The sequence below is a fragment of the Sinohyriopsis cumingii genome, chromosome 3, assembly GCF_028554795.1.
Source record: "Sinohyriopsis cumingii isolate HCF-2022 chromosome 3, ASM2855479v2, whole genome shotgun sequence".
NCBI classification, from domain to species: domain Eukaryota; kingdom Metazoa; phylum Mollusca; class Bivalvia; order Unionida; family Unionidae; genus Sinohyriopsis; species Sinohyriopsis cumingii.
In genome coordinates this window covers 11,711,859-11,739,482 of record NC_142963.1, presented here as the reverse complement: position 1 = coordinate 11,739,482, position 27,624 = coordinate 11,711,859, and the positions used below count along the sequence as shown (strand labels likewise).

Sequence of the window (27,624 nt, the reverse complement as noted above, 5' to 3'; positions counted from 1 at the left end):
AGTTGACAGAGGCAATCGGAGACACAAGCCGCAATACGCAACAATAATTAATAGCATAATATTCTGTATACATTTGTAGCTAATATATTTATTTATCAGACGCTACGAATGCACATGGATGGTATTCGGGTAAAACCATAGGTAGAAAGTACCCGTGTAAGCAGTGCACTACCTTTCTATCACCATCGCCAGTTTATATTACGTATAACCATAGCAGTCTGACTTTTTATCTATAAAGTATGATGAAATCTCCTACAACATGAAATCACCTTATCGGTACTTGGAATTAACAATAATTAATAGCATAATTAATGTATCGTACGATAAGGTGATTTCGTGTTGTCAGAGATTTCATCGTACTTTATTGATAAAACATCAGCTACCTGTCGTATAACCCAGGCCACATTTTAATCTGGGGTGCTCCAATAAAGTAACGGAGTGAATTATAAATCAACAACAACAACGATGGCGGAAAAGGCGGCGTTCAAACAGGTGAAAGGGACAGTTTTTTATGCACAAATTTGATTCTCTTAGATCTGCCTAGAATAAAAATTCACTAAATAAAAAGTAGAGTACACAGTGAGGTTAAAAGGTCATTCACCCATTCCTTGTGCGATAATTTTATGTAAAAAGCAGTTTCATGCAATTCAATAGAGTTGCATTACAGGTCGTTTTAAGTTTTTGAGATGTACAACTCGAGCATGTCAACTGCACTTGGTGGCATCCCGTGCTTCTTGGCTGACTGTTTACATTTCTATGCATATATACTACGAAATAACTGTCAGTGGCGTATATGTTTTGCATATTTTAAAGAATAATAGCAGCCTCAAGACCAAATAGACAAACATATCCTTATTTTTAATTGTTACAAAATAATAGCAGAAAAAGTCCAATCATGGCCTTAAGTTAAGATATTTGATTGGCCAATTTACAAAACCATCCTCAGCTACCAAAGTACATTTTCTCTAGTGGTTCAAAGCATTTCCTGATTCTATAGCATGTTCCAGGTTAGTCATACATGTAAGACCTGACGTTGATATTTTTGTTGTGGGCATCAAGGTCTTACAGCCTAACGGCGCTGTGTAGCGTGTTTTGATGTCGACTAACATCGTTACGAAAGTAAAATTTTCAGGAATATTTCGAACAACTGACAACTAAAATAATGACGCTTTTTTACAAAGTAAAGTCATAATGTTTTAGTCAGACTTTACTTATTCTGATGCAGGGGCCCCGAGTGGGCTAAAGCGCTCTCCGTTACGGATCACTGCCATCTCACCTGTCTGCATAGGTTCGAGTCTCGGATTCGGCCATTGTGGGTATGTGATAAAGCTTGCCAGTAGCTTCTCGAGGGTCGGTGGTTCTTTCCGGGGATTTCCCGGTTTCTTTCTCCACCATTAATACATTCCACCATGTATAGCCTATCATGTGCTGAAAAATGGCGTTAAACCCTAAAACAACCACAACAACAACAACTTTCTCTAATGTCTTTTCTCTAATAAATTCAAATTCTCACAAAAGAAATGGACCTATTTTCGAGTTTCGTTGGCCTAAATTTCATTTGGCTGGAAAGTGATGTATGCCGGGAATGCCAAAATCGGGTTAAGTTGAAATATTATTCTTTAAAGAAATGAATAAAAATATATTATGCCTATTGGAACTGTAAGCAACAGTTTGTTTCGTTCAAGAAACTTGTCCCCAACATGTTCCTACTTGAACTTACTTCGGCATACCTTGACTACTGTCGCATTGCAACAAATTCAAATGTATGTCAATGGAACGTGAAAATGCATCCATTTGCTAGTTTGATATTTTCATTCTGCCAAGATATGACTTTACTTTTTAGAAAAGCGTCGTTATTTTAGTTGTCAGTTGTTTGAAATATTCCTGAAAATTTGACTTTCTTTGTTGCCTATAATACTTCACTGTAACTGTTCATAGACAATACACTGAAGATTTAAAGTCTATATATGAATGAACTAAACCCCTTTTTTCAACTGAATTGACACAGCCAACATGCAAGTGCATCAATTTTTAGAGAGGGGGGTTTTCTTAATGTAACCACTCACTTTATAGCTTCGTTACAAGAGTCCATTGATAGGATTGCAGATATAAGGTTTTATTATTTGTCTATGTACTTGGTGTAACATTAAGCATTGGTTAGATAGTATTTGGTTTGCTTTTTGTTTTTTGTTTCTTCTTATTTTCACAAAACTAGGTAAACTCAGAATACAACCTTGACCTTACATCGTCTCTTGAAATCCACAACATAGCATTGTCTCATATGTTTCTGACCTACACAATAGCATTTAAAGCTAAATCTTTAAAGACATAATATTTAGACTCTACTTTCTATCAGTTTTATATTTTCCAGAATATATTTTCTCAATGGTTTACAAAAAGTGACGATCTAATAAATCAGTACTTCCCAGACTCAGTGATGTCTGCCATTATTTCCCACTGACAGGATCACTTATGGTTCCAAACTGATTTTTATGGGGGGGAAATCTACATGCGGGCATTAAAATATTTATGTTACTGATTCTGTTCTTAAAAAACAGAGTGCTATTAACATAAGTTTAAGTTTTGAAACACAAGTTTGTATGTTTTTGTCTTCAAAAAATAACTTGTGGAAATCAGGCAGTAATAGTTGCTAACTTACTCTGGAAAAGGTTAATGGTCAATCAGCGTCCACCTCGGATGCGAGAGGTGATGGGTTCGGACCCCGGCCGAGTCATGCCAAAGACTTACAAGAATGGTACTAACAGCTGCCTTGCTTGGCACTCGGCATTAAGAGGTTAGTGTTAGGCCTGGTCGGCCTGGTGTCAGGATAATGTTGCTGGGTGAGACATCATGCTACATGTCTGCGGCATGATGCCTCACTGCTGGACATCACTATAAACTGCCACACGGCAGACATCATAGAGATATGACTGAAAAATTGTTAAAGCTACATTAAAAATCTAAAGCACACACACAAAATCAGTTATCAAAACACATGCCTGTGAAGGTGCAAGAGTTTGTTGGCACAATTGATATCAACACCAGCTATTTGATGGCATGAAGCCTACATTTCGCCTTGATTTAAAACATAACACTGAACTAACCTGGCCAAGGCCAGGGAGCATCTAGAAAAGGACGGTCATTCAATTTTCTTCTAAAACAATCACAGGGCAAAGTTGTTTTTGCTTCCTAACAGAAGAAGGCAAAGTTCACATTTTTTAGTTGACATAGTCATCCACTTCAACTGGTAGCGTGACCCCTGTAATATAGCAGTGGTGAAATAATACACTTCAATAATGCAATTCATGATACACAGCCTACGATACAGTACATTATAAACAGACATCAACTTATGGGACTTTTCATCTTTGGAAGGTCTTGCAGTTTTAGGGTGGTACTGGTGTGTTGACATATTGGTTGTATTTCTTGCATGCAGATTACAGAAAGACATATACTTATCATCTGTACATTCATGATAAGATAAATACTTCCAAACATGTTACCTGTTAGGTGTCAGTGACTTATATTCAGCCATTCATTCTGTTCCATTTAATCAGATGCAGGGCTCATATTGGCCAGCACACTCTTTATTTTGCACTGCATGAATGCTTTTAAACATTTTATTACCAATTTCATGGTACAATTTTATGTATGTGTGAGTAATTTTGTTTTATATTTTAGAATTGATTTTGCTCAGAAAAGAATAACTTTTTTGTCAAATTATAAATCTATTTACATAGAATTATTTCTAAAATCTTTGCCACATTTGAAATATTTGGAATCAATTATTGCTAGTATTTTATTGTTTGAGTGCCTGAAACATTTGTCATTTAGATGTTATCACAGGTATTGTAATTGTGTATGCATTTCTTTTGGAGTACTACCAAATTTAAATACCACTAGTAAATAAATCCAAACTCCATCTTCCTGCAGAAACCCTGTGAATTATGAGGTTAATTCATGTGAATGACGTGTGACTCTATCAACTACAAATTAAAGCATTATCTATATAACAATCTTGGAAGACTTTGATGTTATTTATCTCAATATCTTTGAGAGAAAAATTTGCATTTGTAAAATTACTAAAATAGATATAATGATTTGGAGATATTGCACATAAACCTGCATTGTGAAATGCTCAGCTGTTAAATAAGGTAAGCAGCTGAGTGATATCAGGCCCACATGGGCCTTTTGTCGAAACTAATCATCACATTACTCCATAATGTGTTTGAAAAAAGAACTGTTCTTTCAGTGGTCATATTTATATTAGCCAATTCCAGGTAGTACAATTATTATGCCACAGTAATTAGTCAAGTGTTCTGTATGGTAATCAGTCATTAAATAATGATTATTGAGCATGTCCAGGTAACTAATATGGCTGCCTGTCACATCAGTGTGCTAATCATTCTTTGCTTGATGCTATAACTGGTCTCACCAAGAAAATTATTTAACAAGATGTGAATTGAACAAAAATCCTAGTTTTCTATTCAGACTGTCCAATGTTCCAAAGCAATAAAGTAATTAAATAATAACAACTGAAATGAGTATTGTTCATCAGCTTTTGAAATGTCAGCACTTGCATATTTTATTATATTTTTTATATTAAAATTATTTGATCTGTTATTGATTGTTAGAGTGATATGACCTGTTATTAGTTGTTAGACGTATGAGGTCTGTTATTGGTTGTTAAAGGGATATGATCTGTTATTGGTTGCTAGAGTGATGATCTGTTATTGGTCGCTAGAGGGATGATCTGTTATTGGCTGCTATAGGATGCTAGAGGGATATCTGTTACTAGTTGTTAGAGGGATATGATCTGTTATTGGTTGCCTATGGGATGATCTGTTATTGGTTGCTAGAGGGATATGATCTGTTATTGACTGCTGTATGGATATGATCTGTTATTGACTGCTAAGGGGATATGATCTGTTATTGGTTGTTAGAGGTATGAGGTCTGTTATTGTTTGCTAGAGGGATATGATCTGTTATCGGTTGTTAGAGGGATCTTATCTGTTACTGGTTGTTAGAGAGATATGATCTGTTATTGGTTGTTAGAGGTATGAGGTCTGTTCTTGGTTGTTTGAGGGATTGATCTGTTCATTTTTTAAAATTTTGTATGGATAGTTATTTGTGATAGATGTACATGTACTTAAAAAATGATAATAACAATGAACAAAATTAGAACTGCTGGTCCACTCAGTTGTAGAGTGCTGTGTGGCAAGTCATATTCATCCCTTTAATTCAGTTGTAGAGTGCTGTGTGGCAAGTCATATTCATGCCTTTAATTCAGTTGTAGAGTGCTGTGTGGCAAGTCATATTCATGCCTTTAATTCAGTTGTAGAGTATTGTGTGGCAAGTCATATTCATGCCTTTAATTCAGTTGTAGAGTGCTGTGTGGCAAGTCATATTCATGCCTTTAATTCAGTTGTAGAGTGCTGTGTGGCAAGTCATATTCATGCCTTTAATTCAGTTGTAGAGTGCTGTGTGGCAAGTCATATTCATCCCTTTAATTCAGTTGTAGAGTGCTGTGTGGCGAGTCATATTCATGCCTTTAATTCAGTTGTAGAGTGCTGTGTGGCAAGTCATATTCATGCCTTTAATTCAGTTGTAGAGTGCTGTGTGGCAAGTCATATTCATCCCTTTAATTCAGTTGTAGAGTGCTGTGTGGCAAGTCATATTCATCCCTTTAATTCAGTTGTAGAGTGTTGTGTGGCGAGTCATATTCATGCCTTTAATTCAGTTGTAGAGTGCTGTGTGGCAAGTCATATTCATGCCTTTAATTCAGTTGTAGAGTGCTGTGTGGCAAGTCATATTCATCCCTTTAATTCAGTTGTAGAGTGCTGCGTGGCAAGTCATATTCATGCCTTTAATTCAGTTGTAGAGTGCTGTGTGGCAAGTCATATTCATGCCTTTAATTCAGTTGTAGAGTGCTGTGTGGCAAGTCATATTCATCCCTTTAATTCAATTATCATGTTTAATACATTCAGTACAAAACTACAACTCGTACTACGTGCCTGTCACAAGTTAGACATAACACCATTGGTACAAATGCCATAGGCTGCCGACACCTAGTTGATTATATCTCCATAATATTTATTTCATGATAAAATGGAAAATTTGTATGTTGGTTGTGTTTTTATTTTACTTTGATTCCAACCATCAGTTGACATTGTACATTGCATCTAAAGATATTGTAACTGTTATGCAGCCGTTGTTAGATGACATCCTCCTCGACAGCAAGGTATTAAGATCTGTAACAGAGTCACATGTGATACAATGTTTCATATCAGTCTTAGGTAACTGGCGCCTTTATCGCGAGTTGTAAAATGATGACTATAATACAATTTGTTATCAGCTGTTTGAAGGATTGTCTCATATAACATAATCTATTACACTATATAAAATGCTGGAAATCTTGACACCCATGCTGGAGTGCTGGAGATTGGTCAGAACTGTATTAGACTTCTACAAATGCTGGTGATAAATGTTTATAACTTTTTATGCATGGAAAGTCTTTGTTATTCTAATTCCCAGAAGTAATAATTCAGTAACTATATAATTTTCTTTTCAGAAAACAGTGCTTGAAATTATGCAGCAGTTTTTCAAAGATGAGAAGTCAAAAAGTAAGACATTTTGTATATAATGTATTTAGTCAGTTACGTGTGTAATGTACTGAGCCAAAGTAAAAAAATAATACATGTTTGTAATGTACTGAGCCAAAGTAAAAAAATAATACATGTTTGTAATGTACTGAGTCAAAGTAAAAAGTAATACATGTTTGTAATGTACTGAGTCAAAGTAAAACAATAGTACATGTTTGTAATGTACTGAGTCAAAGTAAAACAATGTTTGTAATGTACTGAGTCAAAGTCGGAAAGTAAGACATGTTTGTAATGTACTGAGTCAAAGTAAAAAAGTAAGACATATGCCTAATGTACTGAGTCAGAGTAAAAAAAGAAATACATGTTTGTAATGTACTGAGTCAAAGTAAAAAAGTACGACATGTTTGTAATGTACTGAGTCAAAGTAAAAAAGTAAGACATATGCCTAATGTACTGAGTCAGAGTAAAAAAGAAATACATGTTTGTAATGTACTGAGTCAAAGTCGTAAAGTAATACATGTTTGTAATGTACTGAATCAAAGTAAAACAATGTTTGTAATGTACTGAGTCAAAGTCGGAAAGTAAGACATGTTTGTAATGTACTGAGTCAAAGTCGGAAAGTAAGACATGTTTGTAATGTACTGAGTCAAAGTCAAAAAGTACGACATGTTTGTAATGTACTGAGTCAAAGTAAAAAAGTACGACATGTTTGTAATGTACTGAGTCAAAGTAAAAAAGTACGACATGTTTGTAATGTACTGAGTCAGAGTAAAAAAGAAATACATGTTTGTAATGTACTGAGTCAAAGTAAAACAATGTTTGTAATGTACTGAGTCGAAGTTGGAAAGTAAGACATATGCCTAATGTTCTGAGTCAAAGTATAAAAATGCCAGATTAATATACAAAATTGTCCCCATTTTTTTCAAAGAAGAATTCTTTGACTAGATGAATTATTCTGTGCATGGCATTACTAACCTTGATTTTGTCAAGTAACAAGTTTTCTCATACACCATATAAAGTGGACATATTAAAACCCCCTTTTACACCATATAAGGGGGGCCCCAAGTGGTCTAAAGCACTCTCCGTTACTGATCACTGCCATCTCACCTCTGTCTGCCTGGGTTGGAGTCTAGGATTCGGCCAATGTGGGTATGTGAGAAAGCTTGCCAGTAACTTCTCGTGGGTTGGTGGTTCTTCCCGGGGTTTTCCTGGGTTCTTCCTCCACCATTAATACTGGCCGCCATTCATAGCCTATCATGAGCTGAAAAATGGCGTTAAACCCCACAACAACAACAACAACAACACCATATAAGATGGTAATATTAAACCTGGAATTTAGTTATATTTCTTTTGTCTAATAACTCTTCAGAATCTTTTGGGTCAGCACTAGGGATTGGGGGATGGAGATCAGATTTGTATGGGATCGTTACCTGAGGGAATGAATAACTATAAACAGTTTGGTAGAAAATGTTGCTTTGCAATAAAGTTTATTCACTTTAATCATCAGCACATGATTTTACATTTCATTCAGTCTGTACTAGCTTTAAGATCAATTCATGTGGAATCCTGTACATATCTAAACTAGCTTAAAGATCAGTTCATATGGAATCTGTACAAATCTAAATTAGCTTAAAGACCAGTTCATATGGAATCCTGAACAAGACTATACTTGCTTTAAGATCAGTTCATATGGAATCCTGTATAAATCTATACTAGCTTTAAGATCAATTCATGTGGAATCCTGTACATATCTAAACTAGCTTAAAGACCAGTCATATGGAATCCTGTACATATCTAAACTAGCTTTTAACACATTAACCCCAGGAGGTTTTTGTCATTTTTGCCTGAAAATCGAGTAGGAAACACATTTTGAAAAGTATTTCTCAATAGATCCGAAAACACCAAATCCCCGGTGATCTTTCAATAACATACTGCCTAGTTGTGTTAGAAACATTGTTTTTCATTGGTTATTTGACTCGCACATGAGCAGAAGGGTAAAAGTTGAAGTTCTTTTTTTTATTTTATTTTTATTGCTAAACGGAACCATTAATTCTGTATTGAGACCACTCTTTATTCCAAATGCCCATCTTATCCTACTTTTTGCAAAGGCTCATCTGTCTGTTTGCAGTTCATACCAGTTTGCCTTTGATCTGAGACCAAAAGGTCTAAAATCCTGACACAAGATTGGATTCCAACCACAGGCGAATTTTAAGTAGAAAAAGTCAGGTCCAAAAAATGCGTCTTTTTTTATCTGTATTTTGTAGTGCAACTAGATATTCCAGATTATTTGGTATCATTGTAGAGCTTCATTTGTCTACCTTTCTATAATACCACCCACTTTAGTGTATCATGCATGACCATGACGCTACAGAGCTTGGCAGTAGGCTACTGCCTCCTGCCCCGTTAAGTCGTCGCTAGGGGTTAATGTGTTCAGACCAGTTCATATGGAATTTTTTACAAATCTATACTAGCTTTAAGACCAGTTCATATGGAATCCTGTAGATATCTAAACTAGCTTAAAGACCAGTTCATATGGAATCTTGTACAAATGTAAACTAGCTTTAAGACCAGTTCATATGGAATCTTGTACAAATCTATTACTAGCTTTAAGACCAGTTCATATGGAATCCTGTCCAAATCTATACTAGCTTTATGACCAGTTCATATGGAATCCTGTACAGATCTATACTAGCTTTAAGACCAGTTTAAATGGAATCCTTTTCAAATCTGAACTAGCTTAAAGATCAGTTCATATGGAATCCTGTACAAATCTATACTAGCTTAAAAACCAGTGCATATAGAATCCTGTACAAATCTATTACTAGCTTTAAGACCAGTTCATATGGAATCCTGTACAAATCTATTACTAGCTTTAAGACCAGTTCATATGGAATCCTGTCCAAATCTATACTAGCTTTATGACCAGTTCATATGGAATCCTGTACAGATTTAAACTAGCTTTAAGATCAATTCATATGGAATCCTGTACAAGTGTAAACTAGCTTTAAGATCAGTTCATATGGAATCCTGTACAAATCTATTACTAGCTTTAAGACCAGTTCATATGGAATCCTGTTGATATCTAAACTAGCCTAAAGACCAGTTCATATGGAATCTTGTACAAATGTAAACTAGCTTTAAGATCAGTTCATATGGAATCCTGTACAAATCTATTACTAGCTTTAAGACCAGTTCATATGGAATCCTGTTGATATCTAAACTAGCCTAAAGACCAGTTCATATGGAATCTTGTACAAATGTAAACTAGCTTTAAGATCAGTTCATATGGAATCCTGTATAAATCTATACTAGCTTTAAGACCAGTTTATATGGAATCCTTTTCAAATCTAAACTAGCTTAAAGATCAGTTCATATGCAATCCTGTACAAATCTATACTAGCTTTAAGACCAGTTCATATAGAATCCTGTACAAATCTGTTACTAGCTTAAAGATCAGTTCATATGGAATCCTGTACAAATCTATGCTAACTTTAAGACCAGTGCATATGGAATCCTGTACAGATCTAAGCTAGCTTAAAGATCAATTCATATGGAATCCTGTACAGATCTAAACAAGCTTAAAGATCAGTTCATATGGAATCCTGTACAAATCTATACTAGCTATAAGACCAGTTCATATGGAATCCTGTGCAGATCTAAACTAGCTTTAAGATCAATTCATATGGAATATTGTACAGATCTAAACTAGCTTAAAGATCAGTTCATATGGAATCCTGTACAAATCTATACTAGCTTCAAGACCAGTTCACATGGAATCCTGTACAGATCTAAACTAGCTATTCTGTCTTTCTTGCAGATCTGACTACAGTTCTGTATGTCTGGCATATCTGACTACAATTCTGTCTGTCTGGCATACCTGATTGCCATTCTGTCTGTCTGGCATATTTGACTGTCTTTCTGTCTGTCTGGCATATCTGACTGTCTTTCTGGCATATCTGACTGCCATTCTGTCTTTCTGGCGAATCTGACTGTCTTTCTGTCTGTCTGGCATATCTGATCGCCATTCTGTCTTTCTGGCAAATCTGACTGCCATTCTGTCTGTCTGGCATATCTGACTGCCATTCTGTCTTTCTGGCATATCTGACTGCTATTCTGTCTTTCTGGCATATCTGACTGCTGTTCTTTCTGGCATATCTGACTGCTGTTCTGTCTTTCTGGCAAATCTGACTGCCATTCTGTCTGTCTGGCATATCTGACTGCTGTTCTGTCTTTCTGGCATATCTGATTGCTATTCTGTCTTTCTGGCATATCTGACTGCTGTTCTTTCTGGCATATCTGACTGCTGTTCTTTCTGCCTGGCATATCTGACTGCTATTCTGTCTTTCTGGCATATCTGACTGCTGTTCTGTCTTTCTGGCAAATCTGATCGCCATTCTGTCTGTCTGGCATATCTGACTGCTGTTCTGTCTTTCTGGCATATCTGACTGCTATTCTGTCTTTCTGGCATATCTGACTGCTATTCTGTCTTTCTGGCATATCTGATTGCTGTTCTTTCTGGCATATCTGACTGCTATTCTGTCTTTCTGGCATATCTGACTGCTGTTCTGTCTTTCTGGCATATCTGACTGCTGTTCTGTCTGGCATATCTGACTGCTATTCTGTCTGTCTGGCATATCTGACTGCAATAAGATCTGTTCACACAATTTGTTTTACCATATATGTTGCATCATGTCAGGTAGCCTTAATTTGTATTTTTCATCAATTTTTCATTTTGTTGTTGCAAAATGTAGTGTTGATAAAGATTCTTGTATTAAATACCAGTATTTAATCATCTTTGGTATGAAGTGAAAAAATCACCTTTCTAATGAACACTACAGATGGATTTCTGGGATGAAAGTACAGTATATCAAATCATTACCCAAAATTAAATATAGCATGGTTTTTTTCAAATAAATAGATTTGTGTTATGAATTATCGTTATAGAATTGTTCTTATTTGTGTCATCTTATAAAAATAATTATCAGATCAACAGATGCCATAGAAATGAAATTAGACTGTATGTAGTAATATTTACTGTGCATCTCCTATGTTAAATCAAGTACACTGCCTTGTATAATATTTACTGTGTTAAATCAAGTACACGGCCTTGTATAATATTTACTGTGTTAAATCAAGTACACTGCCTTGTATAATATTTACTGTGTTAAATCAAGTACACTGCCTTGTATAATATTTGCTGTGTTAAATCAAGTACACTGCCTTGTATAATATTTACTGTGTTAAATCAAGTACACTGCCTTGTATAATATTTACTGTGTTAAATCAAGTACACTGCTTTGTATAATATTTTTAAAAATGAGGAGTGTGATTATTCACAAATGCCTGTTGACTAATACAGGGGATTTAAGAATTATGGTTTTATTTGTTGATTCTTCTAGTTAATCCAGAAGCCTTAATCCCAAAGTATTAGCCTATTGATTAATCTAGGGGATTAGAGAAATTTAGCTTTATACATTTATTTTACAGTTAATCCAGAGGGTCTTGCTCTGTTAAATGAAGTACTGAGAATATTTGTTTCAGGTAAATATATTGACAAAATGTTCAGCAAACAATAAAATGTTTCAAATATTTGTCAGGTAGCTGTTTCTTTCTGTTTCTGTACACTTTCCTCCATTGTTTTTGTCCCAAACAAATGTTGTGATTATATGGAATTAATATTGCTCGACTAATTGGTTGTATTTTTCTGCTACATTAAATTTTTCACATGTCCACCATTTGGCAGAGTTTTTTATGCTGTGACATTGCTTGTCTGTCCAGTAACTTTTCATTTTCTGCATGACAACACAAGTTCTACAGTATCTATCGTCAACAGACTTTGTAGACGGCTTGTACATTGAGTATTGAAGCCCATTGATTTTGGGGTCCAAATATTAGGTGTGCAGTGGCTGAGAAAATGTGCTTTGCAGAATAATGTTTATTCTAGAGTAAGTTCTTGATAAAACTTTCTGGATGGCTTGCTTTTTGTGGATGGCTTGCTCTTTGGGTAATAAAGAACCTTGTTGATTCTGAGATCTAGGTGAGAGGTCATGGTCATTGTAAGTATGATAAGAAATAATAGTTTCAGCATATTAAATTTGTTCAGGACCACATTCGATGACTAAAGTTCCAGGTCATTGAGATCCAGTGGTCATTATTATCAAAAGTAAGCTGGTTACCATATTAAAGGTAAGATAAACATGGGCAGATGTAATGTGCCATTCACAGCTCTCTTATTAAACATTGTATTTACTACATGGATAGAGTTCTCATTGTTATGATTACTTGTATTTGATTCTTTGGAGTACATTGTATTTACTGCATAGATAGAGTTCTCATTGTTATGATTACTTGTATTTACTGCATGGATAGAGTTCTCATTGTTATGATTACTTGTATTTACTACACTGGATAGAGTTCTCATTGTTATGATTACTTGTATTTACTACATGGATAGAGTTCTCATTGTTATGATTACTTGTATTTACTGCATGGATAGAGTTCTCATTGTTATGATTACTTGTATTTACTGCATGGATAGAGTTCTCATTGTTAAGATTACTTGTATTTACTGCATGGATAGAGTTCTTATTGTTATCATTACTTGTATTTACTGCATGGATATAGTTCTCATTGTTATGATTACTTGTATTTACTGCATGGATAGAGTTCTCATTGCTATGATTACTTGTATTTACTGCATGGATAGAGTTCTCATTGTTATGATTACTTGTATTTACTGCATGGATAGAGTTCTCATTGTTATGATTACTTGTATTTACTGCATGGATAGAGTTCTCATTGTTATGATTACTTGTATTTACTGCATGGATAGAGTTCTTATTGTTATGATTACTTGTATTTACTGCATGGATATAGTTCTCATTGTTATGATTACTTGTATTTACTGCATGGATAGAGTTCTCATTGTTATGATTACTTGTATTTACTGCATGGATAGAGTTCTCATTGTTATGATTACTTGTATTTACTGCATGGATAGAGTTCTCATTGTTATGATTACTTGTATTTACTACATGGATAGAGTTCTCATTGTTATGATTACTTGATTCCAATACTCTGGAACTCTGCTCTGGAGTAGTATTCCAGTTGAGATTAGAAATGCCCACTCTATTTCCTTCTTCCAAACCCAATATATCTAGTGGCTTCAGAGATGCAGCTTAAATAAATAAATTCCTTTGTATGAGGGTCTCAAAGTAGATTAGTTTTTAGCTAATTGTGTTACCCTCTTTAAATAAGGTCATTATTATTATTATTATTATTGTATTTACTACATGGATAGAGTTCTCATTGTTATGATTACTTGTGTTTACTACATGGATGGAGGTCTCATTGTTATGATTACTTGTATTTACTGCATGGATAGAGTTCTCATTGTTATGATTACTTGTATTTACTGCATGGATAGAGTTCTCATTGTTATGACTACTTGTATTTACTGCATGGATAGAGTTCTCATTGTTATGATTACTTGTATTTACTGCATGGATAGAGTTCTCATTGTTATGATTACTTGTATTTACTGCATGGATAGAGTTCTCATTGTTGTGATTACTTGTATTTACTGCATGGATAGAGTTCTCATTGTTGTGATTACTTGTGTTTACTGCATGGATAGAGTTCTCATTGTTATGATTACTTGTATTTACTACATGGATAGAGTTCTCATTGTTATGATTACTTGCGTTTACTACATGGATAGAGTTCTCATTGTTATGATTACTTGCGTTTACTACATGGATAGAGTTCTCATTGTTATGATTACTTGTATTTACTGCATGGATAGAGTTCTCATTGTTAAGATTACTTGTATTTACTGCATGGATAGAGTTCTTATTGTTATGATTACTTGTATTTAATTCTTTGGAGTACTTTCAGTGCCCCTAGAAAATGGCATTCATTATGCTTAAGTGTTTATTTTGTCTGTTACCAAGAAAATGATGCATTGAATAAAAAATAAAAAGCAATCATGCAGGAATTGGTTTCATGTGCAACTAGTGCATAAGCTCTCACATATTTATTTTGTAGTCCCATTTGCAAACATCTACAGTTCTACCATCACATCATGTGCTGGTATGTTAGGGTCAACAGTATTCATTGTTACAATGGTAAGTAATGCAGCTGTCAGATCATAGTCTGTGCTGTGGTACACATTATAAAAGGGTAATAGGATTAGGGTCAGATCAGAATCGGGGGCCCCAAGTGGCCGAGTGGTCTAAAGCGCTCACCGTTACGGATCACAGCCATCTCACCTCTGTCTGCGTGAGTTCAAGTCTCGGATTCGGCTAATGTGGTTATGTGAGAAAGCTTGCCAGTAGCTTCTCATGGGTCGGTGGTTCTTTCTGGGGGTTTCCCAGGTTCTTCCTCCACCATTTATACTGGTCGCCATGTATAGCCTATATTGTGCTGAGAAATGGCGTTAAACCCTACAACAACAACAACAACAACAGATCAAAATCTATGCTGTACACATTATGAAAGGCTAATAGGATTAGGGTCAACTCAGAATCTATGTTGTCCTTCTTATAAAATGGTAATTGGTATATACCTGTCTGATCAAAAGTCTGCTATGATACACAAAATAAAAAAGGTAATTCATATATATTAGTCAGATCAGAGTCTATGCTGTGGTACGCATTCTAAAATGGTAATTGATATATACTGGTCAGATAAAAGTCTATGCTTTGGGATACATTCTGTAATGGTAATTTATAAGATTAGTGTCAGATCAGTCTATGCTATGGTACACAAAATAAAAAAGGTGATTCATATATATTAGTCAGATCAGTGTTGATACTTTGGTACAAATTATAAAATAGTAATTGATAGGATTAGGGTCAGATCACAGTCTAGGCTGTGGTACACATTAGAAAAGGCTAATAGATAGTATTAGGGTCAGATCAGAGTCTGTACTGTGGTACACATTATGAAAGGCTAATGGATAGAATTAAGGTCAGATCAGAGGTACGTCATTATAAAATAATAATTGTTCATTTTGTTGGTGCAATCCTTATTCCTTGATTCATTTCATCAGCTATAAAGTTTCTCATTAGGATCACCTTTGTTCATTTCATTATGAAAACTTTTTATTAGCAGTTACTCTTTAAGCTCTGTATTGGGAAATAATAGACTGGTGCAAATACTAACTAGTGCATGGTTTGAAGTCTGCATTATTGTTAAAAAGGAATATCTCCAACAGTTAAACCTTGATTATCAATCCATGACTTCTGTCAATTACATATTTTCTTCCAATTTGTTGTATTTTAAAATGGAATGAATAAATGGCAAAATATTATCTCCCATAATTCTATGTTATTACAAGAGAATTATCATATCACCAACTTTGCTTTGTTGATTTAACAAATTTCAGCACTCAGATAAGATGTAACCATTCCCACAAAATAAATGCCTTTTCAATATTGTAAATAATTCCTTTCTTTCTCTTTGTAATAGAAGCAGCAAACAGAGCAGCAGTTCAGGCTAATGTAAGTTTGCTAATTCCAACCAACACACCTAAGTGTCTACACAAACACCTAAGTGTCCACACTGACTAAGTTTACTAATTCCAATCCACAGACCTAAGTGTCTACACAAACACCTAAGTGTCCACACAGACTAAGTTTGCTAATTCCAATCCACACACCTAAGTGTCTATGCAAACACCTAAGTGTCCACACACACTAAGTTTGCTAATTCCAATCCACACACCTAAGTGTCTACACAAACACCTAAGTGTCCACACAAAGTTTGCTAATTCCAATCCAGACACCTAAGTGTCTACACAGACAAAGTTTGCTGATTTCAACCCACACACCTAAGTGTCTACAGAAACTTAGTTTGCTAATTCCAACCCACACACCTAGATGTGTGTGTGTGTGAGACTTGGATTTTTAATGTAGCTTTAACAATTTTTCAGTCATATCGCTACGATGTCTGCAATGTGGCAGTTTATAGTGATGTCTAGCACTGGGGCATTATGCCGCAGACATGTAGCATAATGTCCCACCCAGTCACATTATCCTGGCACCAGGCCAACCAGTCCTAACACTAACCTCATAATGCTGAGCCCTACATCAGTTTTGAATAACCCTCTTTCTGTTCTAAAACTGAATCAAGAACTCTTTAAGACAAGTTTTCAGTATTTTGGGGTGACTAAGTTGTAACAGATTCCCAAAAGAAATTAGAGAATGTACAAATAAATAAATTTACAGGGGTCTGAGCATTTCTTTTAAGTTGTCAACTTTTATTAAAAGTTTTCAATTTAATAATTTTGAATCAAATTTCCATGCAGTAACCACTGTTTTTGATGATTAAACAAGTGATGTATCAAGGTTTCATTTACCAATTTTGGTAGCAGTTTTATTCACCTTCAGAAAATTGGCACCTGTTTTCAGGGTATTTTTATTTTAGAAAACAGGATCCACATGGACTTGAGTTATAAGTAGGTTCACCAGGCGCCTCTTCTTTTGTGTCTTAGTTTTTTTTTTATATAATCTTGTTTATCTAGAAATTATTCATTCATGTTATAAGATCTTGTTTATCTGGAAATTATTCATTCATGTTATGAGATCTTGTTTATCCTGAAATTATTCATTCATGTTATGAGATCTTGTTTATGTAGAAATTATTCATTCATGTTACAAGATCTTGTTTATCTAGAAATTATTCATTCATGCTATCAGATCTTGTTTATCTAGAAATTATTCATTCATGCTATTAGATCTTGTTTATCCTGAAATTATTCATTCATGTTACAAGATCTTGTTTATCTAGAAATTATTCATTCATGCTATCAGATCTTGTTTATCCTGAAATTATTCATTCATGTTACAAGATCTTGTTTATCTAGAAATTATTCATTCATGTTATGAGATCTTGTTTATCTAGAAATTATTCATTCATGTTATGAGATCTTGTTTATCTAGAAATTATTCATTCATGATATGAGATCTTGTTTATCTAGAAATTATTCATTCATGTTATAAGATCTTGTTTATCTAGAAATTATTCATTCATGATATGAGATCTTGAGGCAGAATCATTGTTGTGTTCAGTGTTTGATTTGGGCTGAAATTATCTAATTCAAATTATTCTTTTCTGGAAATACAAAGTCTTCTATAATATTATTATAATGAGACATTAATTGGGAATTACAATGAATTCAAACAAAGAAACCTTGTATTATATTACTGTGATTCAACAAATGACTGTTGGCACAGCATTACAATTGAGCTCTTTGGTACATTAGTACATTAGAGACTACCAGCCATTACAGGCACATCAACACCTGCAGCATTGGAAATTATTATGAATACTATTAAAGTTTATTACGTGCTTTATTCATTAGGACTTGGGTTAGAAATTCATGGATTATTTGGGATTTAATTCACAATACCATAAGTTATTTTTACAATTTCACTTTGTATTCTTGGGAATAGATTATTTGTTCAGTTTTACAAAACAGTTGTTATTGTTTCGCTCTTTTCTATTTATTGTTTTACGGCAATAGTCATAACACACAAGTAAGATTTGCTTGCAATCTCGTAAATCAGTTGAAAAGAACATATTTTTCATGTCTGTTTTATTCTTAAAACCAAATAATTAAATTTGGTCCCTGAAATTTTTGGTTATGAAGGGTTTCATTGTATAAGCAAAAATATACTACATGATAAAAGGAGGCAAGGTATGAAGAAATTTATAAATATAACCCTTTTCCAGCAAAATATATAAATGATAAATTTATATAGTAAATTCTATGAATAGGAAAATATATCAATTGTCAGAATCAGTAATAATAATAATGGTATTTGTTCAAGAACCAAGTTTGCAAAGTGAACCTGCTTTATGAAGTAATCTGTGTATAAAGGCCATTTTGGCCTTTTCCCATGGGTGACTGCTTATAACAGGTTTGACTGAAAGCATCTTATGCGTAATGGTTATGGGAAACATAACACACACCTATATGTAAAATTTGAAATATTTTGTAGTGATGACATTTTATGGAGTAAGCTGACAATTTTGTGGGAATACAGTTTTGTTGGGTTGTGTTACCTTAGCAGTGCATACTTTAATTCTATTTTTGTGGCAGTTTTGTTTTGTGGATCTTCATTTCCCATGAAAAATATAAAATCAATACAAATATTTCAGATTGGATAGCAGTTAGTTGCACTTTTAATTATTGAATGATTTAGTTTGAATTCCATAGATAGAATTATATAGTTTTCAGTGGTAGCATTCTCGGAGTTATATACTCTATTTGAAATACATTTCTGTTGCAGAAAGATGGCTCAGATGAAGTGACAGTAGAACAGGTGGAGAAGATCTTGCCTGAACTTGTTAGTAAATGCTTGTGTTGTGTATAAAACTTGGCATGGGATAGGTATCATTTTTCTTGCAACAACCACAGCATTATTGGCAATGTTAAGATTGTGTGTTTAAGTTTCATTTGAAGGGTACATCACACTCAGCAGGCAAGACACAGAACCTTTAGTTGTAGTATATATGTAACTCTGTTTCAATGTCTCACATGGTTTCACAAAGCTTAAATGTTGTATACATACATAATCCAGACCCAGCAATCTTGTATACAGACCCTATAATCTTGTATACAGAGACAATAATCTTGTATACAGATACATTAATCTTGTATACAGATACAGTAATCTAGTATACAGATACAGTAATCTTGTATACAGACCCTGTAATCTTGTATACAGATACAGTAATCTAGTATACAGATACAGTAATCTTGTATACAGACCCTATAATCTTGTGTACAGACCCTATAATCTTGTATAAAGACTAAACAATCTAGTATACAGACCCTACGATCTTTTATACAGACTGAATCTAGTATACTGTCCCAGCAATCTAGTATACTGACCTAACAATCTAGTATATAAACTCTACAGTCTAGTACACAATCTATAAAACGGACAGTTGGCCGACCAGAAACACGTCTTTTTTTGGGCCTTAAGACTTGCAAAATCGATATCTGGCATAGATGGTGAATGTGTGATTTATGTTCAGATTTGAAATATTTTGCCGTATAACAAACAGCAGCAAGCCATAGTGTTTATGGAAGTGTTATTAACTCACTTATATAACCACAATAGTTAAGAGCACTCATTTCTCTTGGTAATACAAATGATGCACATAATTGTAAACAGTTATAATTACAAATATGATAGAAATATTTCTTTTTCATGGCATACTGTTTACTATATCTTACTAAGTATAGTTTATATTTCTAATAATAAAAGTCTTTTTTTCTGGTCTTTTTAACTTAAAGGCCAGTCAAAATATAGAAAATAACTCAAATTATAATCCTGGGGAAATATTTAGTTGGAGCAGTTACCTCCCTTAGTTTAGTCTATTTTATGTAGCACATGAAGAAAAATGCCAAGTCATTTCAATAGAAGATGCTTATCAAAGGTAATTGCATCATATTTATTTACAAATTTTTATTCAGTCTTCTGGTGCAAGGTACAGAACTAAAAAGCCTTAAAGCATTTATAATTTAGATTCATTGTACTTAAAAACATTAACATTTGCTTATAACCAAAAAAACACAAGTTATGTTCATGCATTTGATCCTTTTTTAAACTAAAATCTCCAAGCCAATTTTATTCTAAATACTGTGGTTTCACTAATTTTCATCGATTTTGTTGTTTCACCGAACCATGAATGTAAAGATATTTGGCGTGACTACTAACCATTTTAGGTCCACAACTTCCTGCTCCCTCGTGGTTCTCGTGATCTGTATAGCATACCAGCTGTGAAAGTGTGATTTTAATTCTTCTTTGTAGTCTTTATGTGATGTCAAGTTGTGGTTGATGTTGGACCATACAAGAGGCAGGCAAAAACAAAGGAGTGATTCAGTTGTATTGGAATTTAGTTAGCATCTTCACACTTTGATGCTGGCCGCCATGTATAGCCTATCTTGTGCTGAAAAATGGCGTTAAACCCTAAAACAACAACAACAACAACACACTTTGATGACCGCTCCTGTGGCCTAGTGGTTAGAGTGTCCGCCTCGGATGCAGGAGGTTGCGGGTTCGAACCCCAGTCAAGTCACACCAAATACTTACAGAAATGATACTAACAGCTGCCTCGCTTGGCACTCAGCACTAAGAGGTTAGTGTTATGACTAGTCTGCCTGGTGTCAGGATAATGTGACTGGGTGGGACATCATGCTACGTGTCTGTGGCATGATGCCCTAGTGCTAGACATCACTATAAACTGCCACACTGCAGACATTGTAGTGATATGACTGAAAAATTGTTAAACATTGGGTTAGATTCCTATGATGACATTATCCAAAATGAGGGTATCTAAGTTGATTTTTTCTGCACTTAAGATACTGTGTTAACGCCATGATTGGCAGAAAATACTGATGGTGCAACTTTATGGACAATAAATCTTTAGATCATACACATGTACTTTAATTGCTGACAGGCTTAGTGTTGTTGGTGGCATCATCTCACTTTTTGATGTTGAGCACTCGTGAAAACATGATGTAAGTGATTGATCCTGACAGTTGTTTGATTTGTACTCGTACAGTTATAGTGTGATCCCGCTATAACATGATGGTCGGGGTCTATAAAACCTGACCATGTTATGTACCAAACCATATTATAACCAACCAAGTCAGTTAGCTGAGGAAAATGATGCATGTAACCAAAAATGGCCAGTGTTTGTGGGTGGTGGTTGGTAATTAAAGTAGATGCAGAATTATGTGCTTCACTGGCACAGTTGCAATCTTAAATCACAGCATATTAAATGAGAAATACACATGTTGTGAAAGCAAAGATTATATATGTAATATCTTACTTTATCCAGAGAACAACACATTGGTACACATACAAGTATACTGTTTATATATATGCTAATCTAATGTATAGCATGAATAGAGTATCAATACTGTGTTCTCACCCACCAATCTCGTCACTTGCAGTGAATCCACAGTACATGTAATTCCATCAAAAATATGCACACAGATTTAAAATATTCATTAATTTTATTGCGGATCATTCAGTGTCTGAATGTAAGTTTGATGAGTTTTGTTTATGATGATAAATGGAATTGCATGCACTTAACAAAAAAGTGATGTTCATTATTATTCAATGCCGACTTACCAAAATTGTTTACATTTTTTAGGAAATTGTGCTGTGACAGATTTGCATCTTTCTACAGCTTTACATCTGTAAACAACTGATATATGGCACGTGTTCAGAATTTTTCTGGAAGTCCTGTTTGCCGTGATAATACAGAGTTTGAGTATACTTTAATTAATTGATCTGTAAGTTCAGGAGATAAACTTTGAACAACCACTACCTTATTTGGTATTTGGTTGTGTCAACCACTACATTGTTTGGATCTTGGTTGTGTCAACCACCACATTGTTTGGTGCTTGGTTGTGTCAACCACCACATTGTTTGGTTCTTGGTTGTGTCAACCACCACATTGTTTGGTTCTTGGCTGTGTCAACCACCACATTGTTTGGTGCTTGGTTCTGTCAACCACCACATTGTTTGGTTCTTGGTTGTGTCAACCACCACATTGTTTGGTGCTTGGTTGTGTCAACCACCACATTGTTTGGTTCTTGATTGTGTCAACCACCACATTATTTGGTTCTTGGCTGTGTCAACCACCACATTGTTTGGTGCTTGGTTGTGTCAACCACCACATTGTTTGGTCCTTGGTTGTGTCAACCACCACATTGTTTGGTTCTTGGTTGTGTCAACCACCACATTGTTTGGTTCTTGGTTGTGTCAACCACCACATTGTTTGGTACTTGATTGTGTCAACCACTGCATTGTTTGGTGGTGGTTGTGTCAACCACTGCATTGTTTGGTGCTTGGTTGTGTCAACCACCACATTGTTTGGTTCTTGGTTGTATATGCAGTTTAATGATCAATTGTATGGCCATTATTGTTTTAGCATGATTGTATACAGAATACATTGAAGACAAACACAAAGACTTGGTGGCTTCATTGTATACAGAATACATTGAAGACAAATGCAAAGAAGACTTAATGACTTAAGTTTATACAAAATTTTGAAGACAAACACAAAGGGGGCCCCGAGTGGCCGAGTGGTCTAAAGCGCTCTCCATCACGGATCACTGCCATCTCACCTCTGTCAACGTGGGTTCGAGTCTCGGGCTCGGTCAATGTGGATATGTGAGAAAGCTTGCCGGTAGCTTCTCGTGGGTCGGTGGTTCTTTCCGGGGTTTTCCCGGGTTCTTCCTCCACCATTAATACTGGCCGCCATGTATATCCTATCTTGTGCTGAAAAATGGCGTTAAACCCCATAACAACAACAACAACAACAACAAACACAAAGATGACTTGGTGGCTTCATTGTATACAGAATACATTGAAGGCAAACACATAGTAGACTTAATGACTTAAGTTTATACAGAATGCATTGAAGACAAACACAAAGACTTGATGACTTCATTGTATATGGAATACATTGAAGACAAACACAAAGACTTGGTGGCTTCATTGTATACAAAATACATTGAAGACAAACACAAAGAAGACTTGATAACTTCATTGTATAGAATACATTGAAGACAAACACAAAGAAGACTTGATAACTTCATTGTATACAGAACACATTGAAGACAAACACAAAGAAGATTTGATGACTTCATTGTATAGAATACATTGAAGACAAACACAAAGAAGACTTGATAACTTCATTGTATACAGAATACATTGAAGACAAACACAAAGAAGATTTGATGACTTCATTGTATAGAATACATTGAAGACAAACACAAAGAAGACTTGATAACTTCATTGTATACAGAATACATTGAAGACAAACACAAAGAAGATTTGATGACTTCATTGTATAGAATACATTGAAGACAAACACAAAGAAGACTTGATGACTTCATTGTATACAGAATACATTGAAGACAAATGCAAAGAAGACTTAATGACTTAAGTTTATACAAAATTTTGAAGACAAACACAAAGGGGGCCCCAAGTGGCCGAGTGGTCTAAAGCGCTCTCCATCACGGATCACTGCCATCTCACCTCTGTCTACGTGGGTTCGAGTCTCGGGCTCGGTCAATGTGGATATGTGAGAAAGCTTGCCGGTAGCTTCTCGTGGGTCGGTGGTTCTTTCCGGGGTTTTCCCGGGTTCTTCCTCCACCATTAATACTGGCCGCCATGTATATCCTATCTTGTGCTGAAAAATGGCGTTAAACCCCATAACAACAACAACAACAACAACAAACACAAAGATGACTTGGTGGCTTCATTGTATACAGAATACATTGAAGGCAAACACATAGTAGACTTAATGACTTAAGTTTATACAGAATGCATTGAAGACAAACACAAAGACTTGATGACTTCATTGTATATGGAATACATTGAAGACAAACACAAAGACTTGGTGGCTTCATTGTATACAAAATACATTGAAGACAAACACAAAGAAGACTTGATAACTTCATTGTATAGAATACATTGAAGACAAACACAAAGAAGACTTGATAACTTCATTGTATACAGAACACATTGAAGACAAACACAAAGAAGATTTGATGACTTCATTGTATAGAATACATTGAAGACAAACACAAAGAAGACTTGATAACTTCATTGTATACAGAATACATTGAAGACAAACACAAAGAAGATTTGATGACTTCATTGTATAGAATACATTGAAGACAAACACAAAGAAGACTTGATAACTTCATTGTATACAGAATACATTGAAGACAAACACAAAGAAGATTTGATGACTTCATTGTATAGAATACATTGAAGACAAACACAAAGAAGACTTGATGACTTCATTGTATACAGAATACATTGAAGACAAATGCAAAGAAGACTTAATGACTTAAGTTTATACAAAATTTTGAAGACAAACACAAAGGGGGCCCCAAGTGGCCGAGTGGTCTAAAGCGCTCTCCATCACGGATCACTGCCATCTCACCTCTGTCTACGTGGGTTCGAGTCTCGGGCTCGGTCAATGTGGATATGTGAGAAAGCTTGCCGGTAGCTTCTTGTGGGTCGGTGGTTCTTTCCGGGGTTTTCCCGGGTTCTTCCTCCACCATTAATACTGGCCGCCATGTATAGCCTATCTTGTGCTGAAAAATGGCGTTAAACCCCATAACAACAACAACAACAACAACAAACACAAAGATGACTTGGTGGCTTCATTGTATACAGAATACATTGAAGGCAAACACATAGTAGACTTAATGACTTAAGTTTATACAGAATGCATTGAAGACAAACACAAAGACTTGATGACTTCATTGTATATGGAATACATTGAAGACAAACACAAAGACTTGGTGGCTTCATTGTATATGGAATACATTGAAGACAGACACAAAGAAGACTTGATGGCTTCATTGTATATGGAATACATTGAAGACAGACACAAAGAAGACTTGATGGCTTCATTGTATACAAAATACATTGAAGACAAACACAAAGAAGACTTGATAACTTCATTGTATACAGAATACATTGAAGACAAACACAAAGAAGATTTGATGACTTCATTGTATAGAATACATTGAAGACAAACACAAAGAAGACTTGATAACTTCAGTGTATACAGAATACATTGAAGACAAAAACAAAGAAGATTTGATGACTTCATTGTATAGAATACATTGAAGACAAACACAAAGAAGACTTGATGACTTCATTGTATACAGAATACATTGAAGACAAACACAAAGACTTGATGACTTAATTGTATATGGAATACATTGAATTCAAACACAAAGAAGACTTGATGGCTTCATTGTATATGGAATACATTGAAGACAAACACAAAGAAGACTTGATGACTTCATTGTATATGGAATACATTGAAGACAAACACAAAGAAGACTTGATGACTTCATTGTATAGAATACATTGAAGACAAACACAAAGAAGACTTGATGGCTTCATTGTATATGGAATACATTGAATACAAACACAAAGAAGATTTGATGACTTAATTGTATATGGAATACATTAAAGACAAACACAAAGAAGACTTGATGACTTCATTGTATAGAATACATTAAAGACAAACACAAAGAAGACTTGATGACTTCATTGTATGCAGAATACATTGAAGACAAACACAAAGACTTGATGACTTCATTGTATATGGAATACATTGAAGACAAACACAAAGAAGACTTGATGGCTTCATTGTATATGGAATACATTGAATACAAACACAAAGAAGACTTGATGGCTTTATTGTATATGGAATACATTGAATACAAACACAAAGAAGACTTGATGACTTTATTGTTTATGGAATACATTGAAGACAAACACAAAGAAGACTTGATGACTTTATTGTATATGGAATACATTGAAGACAAACACAAAGAAGACTTGATGACTTCGTTGTATATGGAATACATTGAAGACAAACACAGAGAAGACTTGATGACTTCATTGTATATGGAATACATTGAAGACAAACACAAAGAAGACTTGATGGCTTCATTGTATACAGAATACATTGAAGACAGACACAAAGAAGACTTGATGGCTTAATTGTATACAAAATGCATTGAAGACAAACACAAAGAAGACCTACTGACCTTTTGTTTATGGATCAGTGATAATAAGATTAACACTTATGAGCTGACATCTTTCAACAATAAACTGAGATCAGAGTTATCAGAAGGCTCAAGCATTGGTTCTGATACTCATATTTCCAATGTTTATTTTGGAACAGAGCTTAAAGAAATTGGTGAAATTTAAAATTTTTAGGAGCCATGCAATGATCATTTTATATTCAAATTCATAATCTATATCGTCTCCGAAATGATAATAAGCTTTCTACACATTATTTTTCATACTTTTAAGAAGAATTTTTGATCATATACAGGAAAACTGCATGTATATAAAATTTCAGGAGCCATGCCACAATCATGTTATATCTGAATTCATGTTATAACGGAACACACTATCGCAGGGTCACACTCTAGTAGTATTGTTTTAGCCATTTGTTGAACACAGTTTTCTTATTGGCATAGTTTTATTCTTTGTATTTTTTATTTTAGGTATTTGTAGAGGTTAATTCACAAAATTAAATAACAACAAAAATGCAAAATTTGACAGGCAAATCAATGATTTTAAATATCGATAAACATTTCCCCTTTTAGAAATTTCGAAAATTGCGATCCACAAATATAATTAAAACCAGAGTACATTGATTATTTATATAATAGAAATATGTAAGGTATTTCTTTGTTCATTGTATTTTCCTCTTTTACCTTTTCAGCTGTTAGACTTGTAAGACTAATGATTTCTGTAATTAGGATGCATCTATACTTAGAGAACCTTATATCCATGATTTGACTGGATGGCAAGCATCTGTGATGCTGATGGACCTAGACAAAATATTTCTACTTCATTTACCTGACTTCATTGCTGCAGCAATTACAGACATGGTGAATACATGGAATACAAAGTATGCAATGGAACAATTACAGACATGGTGAATACATGGAATACAAAGTATGCAATGGAACAATTACAGACATGGTGAATACATGGAATACAAAGTATGCAATGGACAATGACAGACATGGTGAATACATGGAATACAAAGTATGCAATGGACAATGACAGACATGGTCAATACATGGAATACAAAGTATACAATGGACAAGGACAGACATGGTGAATACATGGAATACAAAGTATGCAATGGACAAGGACAGTTAAGAGCACACTTGTAAATGCCTGCTGGAAGATAAATGATGGGATTTTATCACAGAAGATATATTTAAAATCTGGTATTTGTTCTTTTACATACGGAAAGTTGGTATGGAAATATTTATGGGTATATTATGGCATCTCATTCTCAAATCATTGTGTATTATTAATATTTGAAGTAAGCAGTAATCATATTATGCTGATCTAGACATTAAATATCATGAAAATATGTCAGACTTGTATTTCTCTCTCTTCAAACATGGGTTTGTTTTAGTTCAGGG

The 27,624-nt window shown here is 34.6% G+C and overlaps 1 protein-coding gene across 2 annotated transcripts; it reads left to right on the top strand.

The window, feature by feature from the left end:
- Positions 1-366: 366 nt before the first annotated feature.
- On the top strand, positions 367-27,572 carry LOC149802460 (centromere protein X-like). Of its 2 annotated transcripts, none has more exons than XM_089951699.1 (6): positions 367-492; positions 6,572-6,623; positions 12,090-12,143; positions 16,074-16,105; positions 18,899-18,931; positions 26,907-27,572. In XM_089951699.1, exons 1-6 carry the CDS (start codon positions 466-468, stop codon positions 26,919-26,921), a joined length of 213 nt encoding a protein of 70 aa, XP_089807825.1. In that variant the 5' UTR covers positions 367-465; the 3' UTR covers positions 26,922-27,572. The 2 variants fall into 2 exon arrangements, with proteins under 2 accessions (XP_089807825.1, XP_089807824.1); XM_089951698.1 differs by having other exon boundaries at positions 18,899-18,955.
- Positions 27,573-27,624: the final 52 nt, after the last annotated feature.

Coding starts and splice junctions, on each gene's coding strand:
- LOC149802460 (XM_089951698.1), top strand. CDS start 466: ATGGCGGAAAAGGCGGCGTTCAAACAG. Junction 493..6,571: donor AAAAGGCGGCGTTCAAACAG/GTGAAAGGGACA, acceptor TTTTCTTTTCAG/AAAACAGTGCTTGAAATTAT. Junction 12,144..16,073: donor ACTGAGAATATTTGTTTCAG/GTAAATATATTG, acceptor TCTTTGTAATAG/AAGCAGCAAACAGAGCAGCA.